At 45.6% G+C, this 19,021-nt stretch overlaps 1 protein-coding gene across 1 annotated transcript; it reads right to left on the bottom strand.

Moving 5' to 3' along the window:
- Positions 1-496: 496 nt before the first annotated feature.
- Positions 497-18,501, bottom strand: LOC107396287 (disintegrin and metalloproteinase domain-containing protein 19). The gene is made up of 23 exons (XM_054733989.2): positions 18,408-18,501; positions 18,182-18,282; positions 18,015-18,085; positions 12,477-12,555; positions 12,254-12,330; positions 9,129-9,321; positions 8,974-9,039; positions 8,665-8,736; positions 8,412-8,578; positions 7,480-7,564; positions 7,229-7,371; positions 6,975-7,152; positions 6,714-6,803; positions 6,339-6,534; positions 5,334-5,442; positions 5,039-5,252; positions 4,890-4,967; positions 4,595-4,703; positions 4,383-4,506; positions 4,199-4,289; positions 3,758-4,117; positions 1,982-2,073; positions 497-1,231 (listed from the first exon to the last, which is right to left on the bottom strand). The coding sequence occupies exons 1-23, from the start codon at positions 18,499-18,501 to the stop codon at positions 1,225-1,227; spliced, it is 2,796 nt and encodes a 931-aa protein (XP_054589964.2). The 3' UTR covers positions 497-1,224.
- Between the last annotated feature and the right edge of the window lie 520 nt (positions 18,502-19,021).

The raw sequence follows: 19,021 nt of genomic DNA on the forward strand, positions 1-19,021 counted from the left end.
ACACACACACACACACACACACACACACACTGAGCTGGAGACAAAGAGGCTGGAGCTGACCTGGGAGGAATTATTAAAAAGGGTAACAACATAAGACACGTAACTGAGACTCAGACAAAAGACACATGAGGGCGCTATGAGACACAGAAGGGAATCTAGAGAGGGATGGAGAAACATCAGGAGACACATGAAGGAAGACACAGACGCAGACCATGACACAGGGAAGTGCTGTAGTGTTGCATCGTGGAACAGAACATGTTTAGACATTTATCTATTCATATTTTAATATAAAAACCTGGATTTTTGTTTTTTAAGCACCATGATACAAGAAATCTACAAATTGTCGTACAAAGTTTGACAAAATACCACAAAGATGGTCCCATAGGACGCGTTTCTGAATGCTTGTTGTTTATAGCCTCTAGTGTACGTCCAACAGAGCTGCAGCTTTTCTGTCTAATTTAGCACGGAACAGCTTTAATACACAGAAGAAGCAACCTTTGCAAAAGTTGAACACACTTTTATTCATACATGTGTTCATTGGGTTTCCAGTTTCAGATGCACGTACAGCAAAGAGGAATAAAAGTCATCGTGGGTTAAAATGGTCACCTTACAGTAACATTTTCACCAACCACTCCTCATGGACTTCAAAGATTTCATACTTGCTGGGAGTTATCACCTTTTCACCCTTTATGCCTTTAAATAGTGAGTTTAACCCAAAAGTGCAACATGACAACAACAACAACAATAATAAAAACCTCAGAGGCCTCCCAGCTCTGACTAACTGGCAGCATGCATGTGGGATGTTCCCGGGTTACGTCATAAAAAGACATTCTCTTCTAGCGGATGACTAACGGATTACATGCTTGTTATAAAGCTGCGATGTAAACATTCTCCTTTTCAATTTGAACCCTTTTTGAATAAATACCATCAGAAAACTTCACATTTAAATCAAAAAATGGGAAAGTAAAACACTGAGAAACATGACAGCTCTGGCTGTTTCAAGTGATCAAAGCAGATGAGAACATGAAAACAGAAGCTTAGGCCTAAATGTCGTGTTCACCTTCATGTCAGTGCACGGCAATGTAAACACACCGTCAAGGATTTATTACACACCACAGTGCTGCAGGTGTTATTAAATTATTATTATTAAATAAAAAAGAGTAAACGGCTGTCCAGTACTGAATACAAGTGGTGGTCTCCAGAGGGCCTCCCTGAGCTCCCAGTTTAGACTCTGGAAGGACAAGATGGGAAAGAGCAAAATGTAAGGTGGAAACATCCGTCAACAACAACAATTTTATTATTGTTATTAGTAATATCATTATTATTATTATCATTATTGTTATTATTATTATTATTGTTATTATTATTAGTAGTAGTATTATCATTATTGTTATTGTTATTATTATTAGTAGTAGTATTATTACTATTATTATTATAAATAATATGAATATTATTATTGTTGTTATTATTATTACTATTGTTATTATTATTAATATTATTAGTGTTATTATTATTATTGTCATCATTGCTCTTATTATTATTATTGTAATTATTGTTGTTATTATTATTATTATTATTATTGTTATTATTGTTTTTATTATTATTATCATTATCATTATTGTTGTTATTATTATTATTATTGTTATCATTATTATTATCATTATTATCATTATTATAATTAAGTAGAAGAAGACGGAATGGTAACAAAGAACAAAAAAACTAGAAAAGTAGGAAGAAGAGAAACAGGAAATATGGAAAGGAAGAAAAAGAAAAAACACAAATGAAATGAAAAAAGAGGAAAGTAAAAAAGAATGAATACGTTTAAAATTTTCGCACAAAGAAAAAACCTTTTCATATGTATTTTTTTTATTCTTAACAACTGAGATTCTGAGGATTTTTTTTACTGAAAAAGTTTTACGACACTTTAAAAAGAAAAGCAAAAGAAACAAGAGGCCTTCGCTGCTCAGGCCTAAAATTTCACCTGGCTTGATTTGGCTTATTCTGACCAGCAGATGGCGCCAGACGAGCTTTTGCAGCATTAGTGGTAGCCTGTAGGCTTTTCACACGATGGTCCTGCAAAAACAGCACAATAAGAAACCATTTCACTACATACAGGTGCTGGCCAGTAAATTAGAATATCATGAAAAGGTTGAAAATATGTCAGTAATTCCATTCAAAACGTGAAACTTGTACATTATATTCATGCAATGCACACAGACCAATGTATTTCCGATGTTTATTACGTTTAATTTTGATATTTATAGGTGACAACCAATGAAAACATCAAATCTGGTATCTCAGAAAATTAGAATATTCTAAAGGCCAATGAAAAAATGTTTGTTTCTCTAATGTTGGCCAACTGAAAAGAATGAACATGAAAAGAATGTGCATGTATAGCACTCAATACTTAGTCGGGGCTCCTTTTGCCTCAATAACTGCAGTAATGCGGCGTGGCATGGACTCGATCAGTCTGTGGCACTGCTCAGGTGTTATGAGAGCCCAGGTTGCTCTGATAGTCGTCTTCAGCTCCTCTGCATTGTTGGGTCTAGCGTATTGCATCCTCCGCTTCACAATACCCCATAGATTTTCTATGGGGTTAAGGTCAGGCGAGTTTGCTGGCCAATCAAGGACAGGGATACCATGGTCCTTGAACCAGGTGCTGGTGGTTTTGGCACTGTGTGCAGGTGCCAAGTCCTGTTGAAAGGTGAAGTCTGCATCCCCATAAAGTTGGTCAGCAGCAGGAAGCATGAAGTGCTCTAAAACTTCCTGGTAGACGGCTGCATTGACCCTGGACCTCAGGAAACAGAGTGGGCCAACACCGGCAGATGACATGGCACCCCACACCATCACTGACGGTGGAAACTTTACACTGGACCTCATGCAACATGGATTCTGTGCTTCTCCGCTCTTCCTCCAGACTCTGGGTCCTTGATTTCCAAAGGAAATGCAGAACTTGCTTTCATCAGAAAACATAACTTTGGACCACTCAGCATCAGTCCAGTCCTTTTTGTCCTTGGCCCAGGCGAGACGCTTCTTGCGCTGTTTCTTGTTCAAGAGTGGCTTGACACACGGAATGCGACACCTGAATCCCATGTCTTTCATGAGTCTCCTCGTGGTGGTTCTTGAAGCGCTGACTCCAGCTGCAGTCCACTCTTTGTGGATCTCCCCCACATTTTTGAATGGGTTTGTCGTCACAATTCTCTGCAGGGTGCGGTTATCCCTAGAGCTTGTACACTTTTTTCTACCACATTTTTTCCGTCCCTTCGCCTGTCTGTTAATGTGCTTGGACACAGAGCTCTGCGAACAGCCAGCTTCTTTAGCAATCACCTTTTGTGTCTTGCCCTCCTTGTGCAAGGTGTCAATGATTGTCTTTTGGACAGCTGTTAAGTCAGAAGTCTTCCCCATGATTGCGGTGCCTTCAAAACAAGACTGAGGGACCTTTTAAAGGCCTTTGCAGGTGTTTTGAGTAAATCAGCTGATTAGAGTGGCAGCAGGTGTCTTCTATATTCAGCCTTTTCAGAATATTCTAATTTTTTGAGATACCAAATTTGGAGTTTTCATTAGTTGTCACTTATGAATATCAAATTTAAATGTAATGAACATTGGAAATACATTGGTCTGTGTGCATTGCATGAATATAATGTACAAGTTTCACGTTTTGAATGGAATTACTGAAATATTTTCAACCTTTTGATGATATTCTAATTTACTGGCCAGCACCTGTATGATATCACTCATTATTTTCAAATGTATTCACCACTGATTGTTTAACAGGACAAGGAGGTGGAGGCCTCTTTGGCGGGTCTGGACGATGCTTATTTGTTGCTAATGGCTCGGATAGGCCTCTAGGATTGTTGGAGGGTAGCGATGGAGGTCCTGGAAGTGACGGAGGCACCCGGCTTGGTTTCTGCACAGTGACATGGGGAAACCTAAAAACAGGTTGGAGGCAACCCTGAGGAGAGACGTGTCTCTGAGGAAGAGAGGCAGCAGGTGAGCCCCGAGACGTCTGTGGTTTCTGCTCGGCAGCGCTGGAGAGTACGGGCGGAGGCTTCCCCGCTGGACGCACAACAGCAGGTCTGGATGGAGTTGGACGAGACGGGCTCGGACGAGGAGAAGCCTTTAGGGTGAAAGAGCAAAAAATAACACTAGTATTCAAAACATTACAGGTGTGTCATCACCGTCCGTCAGGCTCCTTTACCGAGTTCTGACTCTTAGCCATGAACGCTGGGTTGGCGTGACCGATGACATCATCAGCATTTAAAGGCCTGGCCTCCACCGTGACTGAGCATCTGTGAATTAGAACAGAAAAGGCCCAACAAGAACCTCTCATCAGAGCGTCGCTGCTCTAAATCATCAACGCGTGACGCTCTAGAATGGCGTACTTTGGTGCTGGAGGCGGGGCGGGTGCTTTCAGCTGGACGTGTTTACGTTTGTAGCCCCACCATAATCCACATGCTGACAGAAAGGCAAAGAGAGCCACAAGCAGCAGCACAGGAAGGAGGCTGCCTTTATGGGTGGAAAACAAATAGTAAGGACACAAAGCCACCGAGGGGAGGGCAGATGATTAGAACAAACGGCAAAACACGTGACTCACTTCGGGGGATGACGGGCCCACTATCCACACTCCCCCCTGACCCGCTCTGGCTGCACCACGGAGGAGCCCAGCCCGAGTCGCAGTGGCAGTTGTGGTTGTTGTTGCACAGCTGGGAGACAAAATTAAAGCCAAAACTGAACAACTAGTCTCGAGTCCCCTCAAAGGACGATCGAGTCGGATAATAGAAGTGAAGACATGGTGCGTTGCAGCTTTTGCGCCGCTGCCGACGACACAAGTTTCCAAAGCTGCAGGTCCACAGAAACCCATCACACCAACACCGCTGCAAGGAACTTACTCCGTGTCCGTGGCACTTGGATGTGCACTCGCCAGCTCTAAGGAACGATGCGTTACGACAGCCTCCGTTAAAGCAAATCTGTCAGAGGAAAGAGAGACGTGAGGACTAGCATCATCAGGAGCTTCACCTCGAGCTGTTCTCTGTCTCACCGAGTCGTCTCCACACCTGGTTCCCGTCAGGACCAGGCCCGGGTCCAGAGTGTCCCCCTGTGGCTCCTCGTCTGGCTGCAGATTGTACACGTGTGTGCCTAAACACAGGATCTTCTTCTTGTCCCCTGTGACGGTGGTCTCTATGCGAACGGCATTGTTCTCGATGGGTTTGGAGGCTGAGGTCGAACACTGAATTTTGCCACATTTTGCGTCCCTGGTGTGTGAAAAGACGAAACTCAGAAGGACTTAAAATGAGAAGTGAATGCAAGTTACCTGTGGGAAACCCCGACCCCACCTGTCGCTGCAGCTCCTGTAGCTTCCCTGCTGATCTTTCCCACAGTTCCCGTACATGTCGCCAGCTCTATTCACCTCCTGAAAACACAGGTCTGGGGCTGGGCGTGCATCTGGGGAAGGTCCACAGAAATACATGGAGCTGAAATTCTCTACTGCATCTGTCACAAACACATCAGTGATGTTCGCTAAATGCAGTTTTCACTCAGCCTGTCTTCAAAAGACACATTTTAAACCAAAAATTTGAAAGGTTATAACTAGCGATGCACCGATGTGACATTTTTGGGCCGATACCGATATTAATATCACTGTTATGGCCGATGCCGATATGCTGACATTAATGCTTCTAAAACCAGCAGATGTTGCTTAGAATTAAATGATTAAAGCTGAATTTAAGTTATTATGTACACACACACACACACACACACACACACACACACACACACACACATTTACACTTCTGAAATGATTACACTCACTGTTCACATGACTAAACAAATACACACCACCCTCTGAAACAGGCAAATGGAGACAAGATGGAAAACAAATGGGTTGTTAATATCGGCCTGGTTTCATTTATCGGACCGATACTGATGTGTTAGAAAAGACTAACATCGGCCGATGGTGATATGTTGTCCATCCCTAGTTATAACCATCAGTTGTAACTATTTCTATTATCATTACTGAAATTTGCTGCAGTTAACAGTTTGGTGATTACTTCAAAAAGACGTCGTCCTTTAGGTTTTTCCCACCCAGCCTCCACTTTCCACCACGACTGCTCCCGCCCAACAAGGTGATGCTTTATGCTAATCTGAGTTTATGTGGCCAGGTGGAGAAACGAGGGCCCGGCGGGATCCGAGAGTCATGTGTGCTAACCAGTCAGCCACAGGGACATCCCCCTGGCCAAGTAGCCAGGTGGCATGATCGATCTGGACACTGTGACAGGACGCTCACACCGCCACACCTGCACCAGGGTTCAGCAGCACCACATCTACAGATGTTGTCTCACCTCGCCCCCAGAGGGAACGACACTGCAGCTCCAGGGTCAGGCACATGCCGGTGTAACAGTAAGCCTTCCCTTCTGCACACGACGACCCATCCACCAGGTAAAAGTTAGCAGGGCAGGACTCGGTTTTTCCATCGCAGTACTCCGGCAGGTCACAGGGCCCAGAGGGAGCACGGCAAAGATCTCCAGGTTCCTTCAGCTTCACAGGAACACACACATGGAACACCAGAAGTTTCAAACAGGTGGAAGTGTCTCACAATCCCATCACAGATTATTAATGTTCCACAGCAGCAAAATGCACATCCTAATGTGTAATCCCACCACAACAACAGGGATTTTCCATTTACAGGACGTGGAAATGCTTCACCCTCCCCTGACCTTGCAGTTGTGACAGCAGACTCCATGAGCACACTCGGCTCCAGCTTTCAGGGTGCAGTTGTTGGCATTACAGCAGGGGCTGGCGCATTCCTACACACACACACACACACACACACACACACACACACACACACACACACACACACACACACACACACACACACACACACACACACACACACACACACACACACACACATTTGAAGAATAAAACCTCTGACACCTGTACATACTGACACCTGTGCACAGAAACCCACTGACCTCTTCATCCCCGCAGTCACACTCCTCTCCCTCCTCCAGGTAGCCGTTGCCACAGCGCCTCCCCCCGTACAGGGAGTTGGTGTTTGGCACGTTAAAGAGACACTTCCCTCCTCCAGAGCTCAGGAAGACTTCCAGCTCCCTCAGGTTACAGCCACTAAAGACTTTAGGAAATGGAGCCCTGGTGGAGGAATCGGAGTTTTTTTCCGTTTCTCTGCTAAATGACTCAAGTCCAGTTCCCGGTCTGAGTTTCATACCCGGTAGCAGCAGCCATGATGCAGCCTCCGTCCTCGGCTCTCGCCTGGCAGCAGCCTGCGGTGTCGTGGCTCATGCCGAAGTTGTGGCCCATCTCGTGAGCGATGGTGGCGGCAACGCCGACAGAAGATACGGGTGCGTGGTCCTGTTCAGTAGAGGAGTCAGATACCTCTTATCTCAGGGAACCAACACAGCAGGTCTTGTTGTGCAGAATAAAGAACAGAAAATTGTTAAATTATCGTTTTCCTGTTACCGTGTTCACTCCACCGGACTGGTAGTCAGAGCACATGGTCCTGAGAGGGGCCAGCCCGATGGTGGTGCCCTGGAATGACCTCCCCCTGCACACAAACGGCCCGGTGGTCATTAAAACTCGTTCAGAGGCAGCGGCCTGCAGCCAGCACAGTCCTCCCAGTCCACTGGGAGTAAACTGTGTTCGGAGAACACTTATAATTTGTGAAAAACATCTACAGAAGAATCGATTCACTGAAGAGTAAGAATCCTGGGAATAACTTAAGAAAGTCTGAGATTAAAGTCAGAAATAAATGGTTTTACTATTCTGTAATAATCTACTAAAACAGAATTATTTTTTTATTATGAGATCTTAAAATACGAAAAAAAAGTTAACACGAGCAATTGTTGACCTATGGGATGTTATTTGCAGGAAAGGAACAGAACCCTGAGAGTATTATGGGTACTTTCAGGGTCATCCTGCTGTGGATATTTAATGCAGTCGTTCCACGAAGCACAGCAAGGCTGCTTCAACGTTCTGGTTTTAACGTTGGCTCAGCATCTGTAAGACCTTGTGTGTGCGAAGGCCAGACGTGTTCTTCAGATGTGCACCAGGAGCTGCAGGTGGAGACGGACTCAAACCCTGTTTAAAACATTTTCTACCGTTTTAACATCACTGACTCGTGTTACAGCACATCAGGCTCCACTTAGTCTGCAGCTCCGGCTGAACAAAAACGCGTCGCTAAAATGAACGCTCTTGTTTAAAGTGAAGTTTCTAATCTAGACTGCTGATGTTCCGACATCTGCTGACAGGAGCTATGAGACAAACTGCTACCTGTCCAGATTACACCCAAATCAGACGGTTTAGCCGCCTCCTTACCGCTGAATTCTGCTAAAGTATCGAGTCAGAGCAAGGAAGCGGCTGCAGCACACTGGCTGGGTAGGGGAGATACTGACGTGATGAGCTGGGCGTTGTCGTTGGGGAGAGTTTTGAGCATTTTTCTCCTCCAGGACAGAAACGCATCCAGAGTGCTGCGCGGGTTATCGGACACGCTGATCTTGTCCTGGTCAGTCCACACCTCCAAACCGATCAAAGCCACACGGATGTTCAAAGCCTTGTAGTACTGGTGGTGCGAACAGAGGAGCAGAAGTGACGGGCGTGTTAGTCTTCCTGTGACTAAACAGTCTTCTCCTCAGGCTGGAGCGTTACCTTGTCAACCAGGTTGGCAGCTTCCAGCAGCTTCTGACGGGTCCTGTCCAAACTCCTTTGATGCCACTCAAACTGTATCGACACAAACCAGAGAGCACAAACACGTAACGCGCCTGCCTCGTTCTGATGAAGAGGAACTTATCAGACACCAGCAACCAGAGAAGAAGCATCAGTTATCATCAGTGGCTGCAGAAGGAAACGACAACATGAACGCCTCAGACAGGTGCTGAGGGGATGGATTCTGAGTGCAGAAGGTGCAGTAGTGCTAACTCTGACTGCACCACGACTAAAGCACGACATCATCCTCACCTCAGCGCTGTCTGCCACCAGCAGCAGCTCCACATATTTCATGTTCCGGCTCAGTTCCCTCTTCTCCTGCACACACAGACGGTCATCTTTTAATATTGACATACTTTGTTCCATAATGCCATCAAGTGGTCGCCGGCGGATACGTCTGAACCAACCCTGCGACTCTGCAGTGACATCATTCCATGGATGAAGTCATTTAGCCTGTCCTGATGATCCTCATCGCCATGGTGATGAACACAGCTTCCCCTGGGAAGGTGGAGGCTCTCGGCTCTGAACACAGCGTGCCTCTGAGCTTCAGGAAGTGGCTCTATCAGGTAGCTGACGCTTGTGTTCAATGAAATCAGTCCCCTGGGGAAACAAGACACCACAAATGGTTCCATGCAATTGGATTTAATAAACCAAACAGCATCTGTGTGTTTTTTATTTTTATTTTTTGTTTGCCACCAGAACCATGATGCTTTGTGCAATTTTTACGTGATTTTCAACTGCAGAGGAAGTTCCTCAGGAGTTTTGTGATTGGTCCAGCTCAGAAGTGAGCATGTCTCTGCTGATTTACTGCACATTAAAAAAGATCAGCTGGGCCAGAATGAGCACAAACATATGGGGTCATGCAGCTGCAGAAAACATCTGGAACCATCAGACACCCACACGTCGGATTTTTCTTTGTTTGCATTCCTCTGGAGAATCTACATGGAGCTGGTTCATCCACTCCCCCTCCAGATGCAGAGCTACAACCTCCATGTAAACACTTGAGCTCTGGCAGTGCTCGCTCACTAGCGCCTCCAGCAGGAAACATTCTAACAGCTCCGTGGCAACACAGGGAGCAATACAGGATCTGCACACCGAGCTGCACTCGATGACCCAACTCTGGAGCCAAACCCCACCGACCCAATAGTCTCTGTGAGCTCCGAACTCAGCTTGAGCTAGCTCCGGTTGCATTTTATTACAAGTCAGGTTAACAGACTGTTATGGAAAATGATGTTTATTCATTCTTGATCATGGACTCAATCAGCTGAATGTAACATGTACTGCTCTATGCCTCTTCATGCCCACTAGTTCAGAACTCACACACACACACACACACACACACACACACACACACACACACACACACACACACACACACACACACACACACACACACTCACACACACAATCTCTCTCTCTCTCTCTCTCTCTCTCTCTCTCTCTGTCTCCCTCTGTCTCTCTTCCATCTCTCTACAAATAAACTCAGTGAGCGGATGTTCGGGGCATTTTGCCTCGTGCACCTTGCCACAGTTATAACTGTTTGACTTGTCTGCTCATTGTCTCCTTCTCTCTTCACTACAGGAAATGGGTTATTGATAGAATCCATGACACAGTCAGTTTTAGAATACCTCTTCATTTTAAATGCCTAAACTTATGCAGTGATTTGTTTAAAATGACGGTTTAAGTTCTTATTCAGCGCTCATGGTCCTGGAAAATCAATGAACTGAAGCTTTGAAGTGTGCATCAGCAGGACGTGGCTTTAATTCACAGAGCGACAGATGCCAACACATCTGAGGTGAGAACATGACTAACTTCTTGTTAGTGGCAGTAAAGTGTCTGTCCCATTAGGGGAGTGAGGGCCCATTTTATTGCCAAACATTTTTTCATGTAGTCTGACTTTGTGATTCAAAGTTCTTGTGATTGTGATATAATAATAATTAGTCATGTTCAACATCTGCTTTTTGACTGAGATAAATAAACGATATAAACTGATATGTGGGTTCACCCCTGATAAAAAAAATGAGATTATTTAACATAACATCACTGGTTCTGCAGGTCATTCCCTCTTTTAACTACTTCAGTTAGGCTAAGCCAGATGAGCCCAACAAACAAAAATATGTCAAAAACAAATCACGTTTTGAGCTGACCATGACTCGGCTGTTTCTCATCATGCAGACCTGTCTGTACTTGTGTTCTCACGTCCGTGTGAAACGTCACCAGCGACTGTTCTAACCCTACGTATGCATCAGGGCAAGTTTGCCCAAAGTTCCCGGATGTGTTCTTGCTCTGCCTTTTGTATCGAGGGTGCATCGATGCATGCTTCTGCAGACCTGGGAAAGCAAAGTTTACCACAATGCATTGCGTCGCAACCGCAAAGGTCAGAGGATAAATCTAATAACTGTAGAGTTTATATCCGGAATACTAATAAATGAATATTAAGTTGTCTGTTATTGTAAATAATTGGGTTAGCTGTAAATGTAGGTGTGCGTATTTCGGTTTTACTTTTCACGATCCTTCAAAATGCTAATTAGCTAACCCACTATCAAAATAAAAGCAGCATATCTCTGCTTTGATGGGAAAAAAAAGTTTTATTCATTCAACAGCAGAAAATGCTGGTATTTTATCAGTTTTCATCAAAGGTGGACGAAATATAATACAAATAATATGTTTTAGTTGCTATTTTGTTATTTAAGGAACAAACTAAACTTTTATTTTCATTTCAGGTCGTTTAACCGTAGCTAGAAACAAGCAGCACTTGTTGCCATGATGCAGCGGTGTACGGTTCTGTTCCAAATGCCGTCCTCAGCAGAACAGACTCTCTGGTGTCCTTGCCAAGAACATACTTGTCTGGTGCTCGAGAACATGCTAGCGTCCTTGAGTATTGAGAAACGGCCTTGGTATGTCATGTCATTGAAGGAGTAAAAACGGATCATTTCAAATACCAATATTGGCCGATCGATGATAATGGTATCATGGTGGACATCCCTAAAATCAATACAACTACGCAGCTTTAAAGATGTGGTTCACTCGTTGAACCAGTACATTTGTGGTGGTCTCTAGTAGGAACGGGTGCCTTGTGAGTCGTACTCTGGGGGAAAAAACCCAGTGCACCATTTTCAGGAACTAGAAGTGAGCCACATCACAGCTGGGCTTCAGACGGCAGGTTTTGGAGTCTTATTTCCTGATATTTGGACATCTCTCCTCTGATTGGCTAGCAGCAACACGACTCTACCACTGACTTGCAACGTTGATGTTTTATCTCCACAAATAACACACGCCTGAAGGAGCTCTGCCATGCGGTGTAGTTGCTAATGCGAACAGTTAGCTTCTACTAGCTGGGACGTCCTCTGCTGTTTCATGGATGCTACACCAACAACAGCCTTCCACGTTTGTCAGTGATCCACACCTTTAATTCATTCTATAGGCGATATTCTAATGGCTAAAAGATCACACATGCACGTGACCAAAGCAGCACCAGTGAACGTTTGGTCTTCATCATCAGTAGGAATTTTGTTTATAAGTGTTTCCTTACCTGATGCCCGAACACGTGCTGACTGCAACACTGGAGCCTTCCATGCCCACGACCTCACCATGGTAGAAACAATGTGTCTGTAAAACATCATCTTCCTTTAAAATGTGTCTCTTTTAAGGGAAACCATGTCTACAACCACGATTCAGCCATAAAACCGGATTTATTTAAGCGTCACGAGTTCATCTTGATTCTGTTTTGGCAGGTTTCGTTTCTTTAGACTCACAGTGTTGTTAGGAGAAGACGACCGGCGCGCTCCGTCAGCGGTGTACCATATGTCCTGATATCCAGGGGCCAACAGCTGTCTGGAGAACAGGGACAACAGAAAGATGACGTTGTCAGCAACAGGAACATCAAACGTGAGGAGGCCCGGCAGTGAAAGATGAGCACTGGGTGGTGTTTAATGAGAAACAGCTGCAGATAGGTGAGCTGATAGAAAAGGACAAAGACTGCAGCCGTCCACAGCTCATGACCTCTTTAGTCTCTGCAGAAGCAAGCGGCTTCAGTCATCTCAGCTGTACAGAGAAGGTCCAGTAAAACCTAGATGGATCATCATTTTGCTTTAAGCTGAAAAATGAAACATTAGCTTCTCTACGCTGAAGCTTTAAGGCCAAACTGGGATTGTTAAATGAGACGGTAATCCACAAATGTCCTCCAGTGTGTCTGCCCTCCAGACTCCACGGGGGAGGCTGATAGATGAAAGGGAGACACACACACACACGTCTGGACAAACATTCACTTTATTTGGGCGAAACATCTAATCCTTCATCAGTGTGCCTTTGGACTCAGACCAACGCTGATGCTTGTCTTCCTGCTGCACTCCGCCCAGCTGAGTCTCCGTCCATCCTTCCTGTTCTCATTCATAAACTTTGCCTCACAGCTGCTCTTCTGTTCCTCTGTCTCACTTTCATTCGCGTCCCATTTCTCCTTAAAAGATCCGACTGCAGCAGCCTGGGTGAGCCAACCATACCCGCTCCCAACGGCTTCATGTTCACCGGGTGCAGGAGACTGCTTTCATGTTAGCCTCAGAGCACTGATCATTTTCTAAATATTATTGTTTAAACTCGGGTTTTCCTTATATAGGAAACTTTTTCCTGATTGGCTGAATGACCTGACCTTTGTGAAGTGCCTTGAGACGACTCTGCTCGTGATTTGGTGCTATATAAATAAACTGAAATGAACTGATTTATTCTCCAGAGTCTAATCTTTGGGTCTGCTAAAAACTACGATCTTACAGGGCTGCTTTCATCTTTCACACAGACTCTTGTTGCTGGTTGCCCTTTTGCTAGCCTTTATGCTAGATTCTTGCTGCTATTTGTGATTTTTTAACTTTAAGCACACATGAGAGGGCCGCCTCATGACAGTGTAAAAGAGCACGTCTCAACAATAAGTCCATTTACAGCCGGATGAGGACAAATGAAGGAAAGTGGCTCTTTTATTTTCTCGCCCAGATGCCCTGAGGGAGACGAGCCCTTAGAAACAGCTGTTGATGCAATCTGCAACAAAGCAGGTCAAAGACAGAAAACAGCTCCTTCATTATTTAACAGACTGCCACCCGGGTGCAGCGGGAGAGGCCTGCATTCACACATTCATACAAATAAAAGACTAAATGATCAGTCTGGGAGGGTGATGTCATCCTAAACAGACTAGTGCGACCTGCTGACCTCGTCTGGCCCTCCTCTGCATCTCTAACTCATCTCATCTTGTAGCTTCTCTGTTACTAATAGGTGTTTAATTATTGGAGGGACAGCAGATGACTCTGAATTCCCCCTACTGATGTCGCCTTAGCAAAGAGGGGGATTTCTCCTTCTCTGTGAAAGAGACTGTCTCCGTTCTCACGCCGGTCAGCAGCTCTGCGTCTGAGCTAAGGCACGCTGACATAAAAGCTCCTTGGGGTGAGTGGTGTGTGTAAACTGGCAGACTGGTGGCTTTACAACCTGCCACAGTGTGACATGTAGACCCAACATATCACCAGTAAAGCATGTAGCTCACCCTGGTGCTGCCCTGGTTGTGTCTGCAGGAAATGAGATCTATCTGCTGATGGCTCACACAAACAACCTTCTGGTCCCTTGATGTTCTTCAGAATAAGTTGTAGATGCGTCAGGTTGGTTCAGTTCAACTGCACGGCTGGCAAAAAGAAACCATCGAACAAAACCTCAAGCAAACATGAGGATGGGTGTGACGAGTTTCGCTTTGTGTCACTTGGTTCTGCAGGTTGGAGAACAGAGATAGAGAAGTGTGTGTGTGTGTGTGTGTGTGTGTGTGTGTGTGTGTGTGTGTGTGTGTGTGTGTGTGTGTGTGTGTGTGTGTGTGTGTGTGTGTGTGTGTGTGTGTTAACACAGCTGCACCGTAAAACAACTGATTATGTTGGCTTTCGTTTGGATGAATGGAAATATAGTTTAATATAACCTGAAGCATCTTCATCAGCGTCTCCAAGAGCTCAAATGTGTTTTTAATTCTCTTCATAAAAATGACCAATTCTAAACATTTAAGCAACAAGGCTAATTGAGAATGATGAAGATAAAAGTTTTCCAATTGGGTTCTGTGAAAAAGTTGAGAACGAGTCGTTGACCTGTCCCAGAGAGCTCTTTGGACAGGCTCAGTTTGGAGAAACAGAGATCATTTCTTAGCTAAAGGCTAAATGCTACTAAAGTCAACTGAAGATTAGTTTAAAGTTGATTTAAACAACAATAATGTCAACATTATAGTATTTCATGTGAATACAAGTAGAAATAGCTCTGAACACTTATATTCACACAAAATCATGCTAGCAGAAATAGCAGCTAGCTAACGGTAGCATTTCTTGTAATTAATGTCTCGTGATTGTATTTTTAACATTTTCAACACAAAACCTGTGAAATGTGACCGCAGCACCAATCTAAAGGTTTCTACAACAGCGCTGGCGTGAAGTGCAGACATCTGGGAGACTAGAGCTGTTTTAAGCAGCGTAAATACCGTTTATCAAGGGTGCTATTTTTATTAGCTGCCTAGTCTCACCTTACTGAGCTTGTCAAACAGGTTAGACGAGTTTTAAAGAAATCAACTGAGCTGAAATATAAGCTTTAGGCACAGACATAAACAGAAAAGATGGCGGGTAAAGGCCAAAATGAGGTTTTATGTGTGAGGTTTGGATGTCTCACTCTTTTAACTGCCAGAGTCAACCAGCTTGAAACTCATCGCTTTAGAAAACGTCAGAGTGTTGTAATTATTTGAATTCTGGTTAATATTGATGAAAGCTTTTAAACAAGAACGTAGAACTTTAAGTGATGGAGCAAGTGCTGGAAGCTGTCCAGCGTCCACACAGACGCTGTGATTGAGGATGGCATTGCTGCAAGAATCACGCGCGCCGGAGCGGAGACAAAGAGCCGGTTCAACATCAGGAGCAGGCAGCAGTGGGGGAGTAATGCTAATGTACTTAGGAGACAGCGAAGGGTGGGGAGAAGGGGAGCATGATGGCTAGTGCAAAAGGGTTAGTGGGTTGCATTTCCTCATGGTATCGGATGACATCATCGCTCTGAGTCGGGAGGACAGAGAGAGAAAGCTGATGCAAAGTCAAAATACAACTCGGCAACAGATGATGACGAGGTTTTTATTGAGCTGACATAAGTGAGGCGTGAGGAGAAACAATGACAACTCTGCAGGTTTTGCTGTCTTTGTGTTCTTTTGAGTGCAAAAAGTTAGTTTGTCATCTGTTTGCGCGTGGCCGCCAACCCCCGACCGCTGAGCGTGAGCGGAGCCACGTGTGTTTATACAAGAGGCCCTGGGGAATATCAGGAGAGGTGAGAGGAACGACAACACAACAGAGCTGGTCCGAGGAAGAAATACGACATGAAGACAAGATAAGGGCAGAGTAGAGGAGAACCGATGCAGCCGGCGGCTCCCCAGAGAGGGCTGAACTCAGGCTGGTGAGCAGGACGGGCATTAAACCCACCAACAGAGGAAGTGGAAACATCCACACCAGTCCTATCTGAAGCAGGGGGGTAACTCACACCCCAACTGACCCTCAGCCCTTCTCCTCCCTCCGTACCCCGCTTCCTTCCCACCTCTCTGTTCAGAACTTCTGCTGCTGTCTGAGTCAGCACACGTCTGGCTTTTAACCCAGTCAGCTCTCCACGGGAACACTTTCATTTAGATAAAAGCCCAGGCAGACGCACATCCATGCCAGTGAAGTCAAGCACCAAATGCTCGTCCAAGAGAACAACAGGGAGGACAGAAAAGGGCCGAGTTTGGACTGCAGCCACTCAGAGAACCGTCCTACAATCAGCCATGTTTTCTTCCGTGCTTGGTTGAAGGGATTTGTTTTATGAGGAGGCGACGAGGTGAAGCTGGACGAAAAGGGAGGACAGCTGGAGAAAACTAGCTCCAGACAAATAAAACACAACATTGAGTCCATTTCACGGCTGCTTTAGGATTCTCCAGTCATCTGCTGACCGAGTAGCAGCATTTTAAAAGCAGCACCAACACAAAGATGCAGCCAGGACTCCAGAGAGGCAGCGACTTATCTGGCCTCGCTCCAACATCTGACATCAATCTTCCTCCTCAGCTTGGCTTTTAGTCCCACAGCCATTTGTGTCTCCACATCAGAGGATAAATCAGAACAAAGTACACCACCACGAGATGCAGAGTCTGAGCGCGTGAGAGGGTGAACCTCAGACGAACGGCTAACCAGCTCTTAGTGTGGAAGCTGCTGAGCCATCCTAGGAGGACCCAGACGAAATCATGACCAGAAGCTCCAGAACTGATCTGTCATGTGACGTTCCAACATGAAAAGGTTCATTATCAGGAAGTGAAACACTCATCTAGGTTCTGGGATCATTTATCGTTGTGTGGTGAAAGCGACAGCACCGTGGCAACACCCGCTGAAGTTACAGGAAGCACGCTGCAGCAGCTTCTCTACCACCAACATGTCTATGCAGCTTCTGGAATAAAACATGAAACCACTGATGACTGAACCAGAAAGTTGCACCAGTGACAGAGGACTGATCCTGTTTTGCCCCTGTGTGTGTGTGTGTGTGGGGAGGGCAAATTTTCACAAATTTAACCACAAATCTGCAGCAGAAGTTGTTGGAGTGAGTGATGAAATGGTCACACGTTTCCTGTTCCCGTGAAGCGAAGACGTTGCACAAGAATAGTTTTAAAAACAGGTCTCTTCTGCACCCGTGTTTGGAAATGTTCTGTTTCCTTTTTTACGTAACAGCTTGTAGCGTACACATTCAACCTCAGGGAACAACTTCTCAATCTTGTTTCCAAAGAACAGATTGTATCACACAACTTCAGCACCACTCCTTGTTACTTCTGCTTGCACAGACGGCCGTGACAGATGAAGATCAAGCACAGCTAACGTCTGCGGGGAGATGAAATGGCACATTTGGCCTCAGACATGCATGAGTGGTGGTATTGTGGTGTGTAAGTGACTTATGTGCTGGCTCAAATGCCACGATAAACCCTCGGGGGGGTGTTAGTGGGGGAGACACCTCTCCTAGCTATTGTTAGCAGGAACCTCCAGACAGACTGCAGGATGTTGTAGGTGCAGAGGCACAGTCATACTTCCTGTTAGCCTGGGGCACAGGGATCGGGTGTCCTCCAGAAGCGCCCCCACCTCCCCTCTCATCACCCTGAGGGGCACTGACCTTATGAATGAACCTGGTGACAGCTAACATCTGGTCAAACAGAGAACTTCAAGCCAAAAAAGTGCACCGAATCACATGGAAAATTGGCTTTTTGACCATAGGAAGAAGCAGACAGGAAAAGTAAAGTTTCTCACTCATTTTTTTCCAGTTGTAGTCGGAGCTCCTGACCCTCAGCTGAGATGAGAACCTGGAGCTCTGCAGGATGCTGGCAGGAAAACATCAAGCAGATGAACATTTGTCATAAAAACCTCACTTAAAAGGTCAGATCTCCATCACTTGGCCATCGTGCAGCCAGACTCACCTCTTTGCTGGCTGATCTCTGGTGCTGGAGAGGATGCAGCCAAACGGGGGATGTAATCTCATAACTCTGAACGTGATCAAGGACGTTCTGCTTGTTTTCTCCTGTCAGAAAGCCACAACAGGGTTTACAACCAGGAACCGCGATTTACACGTTTCTGAATGAATGCATATTTTAATAAACTGCATTTAAGTTGCACGTATTTAGGTTTTAGGAGAGTCGGACTCACCGTTATAAACACCAGCTTCACACCCAGCAGCAGCCACTTGGGCGAGGAGGAGCAGGAGACAGAGCGGCGCAGCACCGAGGGGAGGAGGACGCATTCTCCCAACGAACCGGCTCCAAACCCAGAAAACAGCATGCATGTGCGGGCTTTGGTTGTGCTTCCGCTACATCAGCCGGAGCGGAGAGTCTGTCGGCGGTGCGCCATCGCCCGCTGACTGAGATGCTGCAGACTGCGGAGCCGCACTTCGGCTATCAGCCCCTCCCACAGACGCACGGAGCTCGGGCGAGTCAGGATGGACCTGATGGAGCTTTGTTCAGATGAGCAGACACGCGGAAATTACGCACCAGACCCAACAGCTTTAGCAGGAAAACACGAGTCCCGTGTACTGTGGAACCAGTAGCGGTTTTAGGCACGGGCAGACAGGGCAGTTGCCCGGGGCGGCATTTTTTCATGACACAAAAGGGCGCACAAGCGCTGAGTAAAAAAAAAAAAAAGGAAATCTGCGCCTCACCGAGGTTTTCTATTATCGGTTATATGACAGTGTCTGGATTGGAAACAGCAAGTTGGCGCCCCCTGCAGTTGCAGGCGCTCCTGCTGACTGAGAACGTTCACGTGCT

Source organism: Nothobranchius furzeri, chromosome 2 (assembly GCF_043380555.1).
Source record: "Nothobranchius furzeri strain GRZ-AD chromosome 2, NfurGRZ-RIMD1, whole genome shotgun sequence".
Classification (NCBI taxonomy): domain Eukaryota; kingdom Metazoa; phylum Chordata; class Actinopteri; order Cyprinodontiformes; family Nothobranchiidae; genus Nothobranchius; species Nothobranchius furzeri.

Bases quoted from the DNA above. Each gene is read 5' to 3' on its own strand.
- LOC107396287 (XM_054733989.2), bottom strand. From the start codon at position 18,501: ATGCGTCCTCCTCCCCTCGGTGCTGCGCCGCTCTGTCTCCTGCTCCTC. The intron at 8,737-8,973 runs GTGAGGATGATG...GTGTCGATACAG, and splicing joins TGGTGGCAGACAGCGCTGAG to TTTGAGTGGCATCAAAGGAG. The intron at 4,968-5,038 runs GTGAGACAGAGA...TTCCTCTGACAG, and splicing joins CCAGGTGTGGAGACGACTCG to ATTTGCTTTAACGGAGGCTG.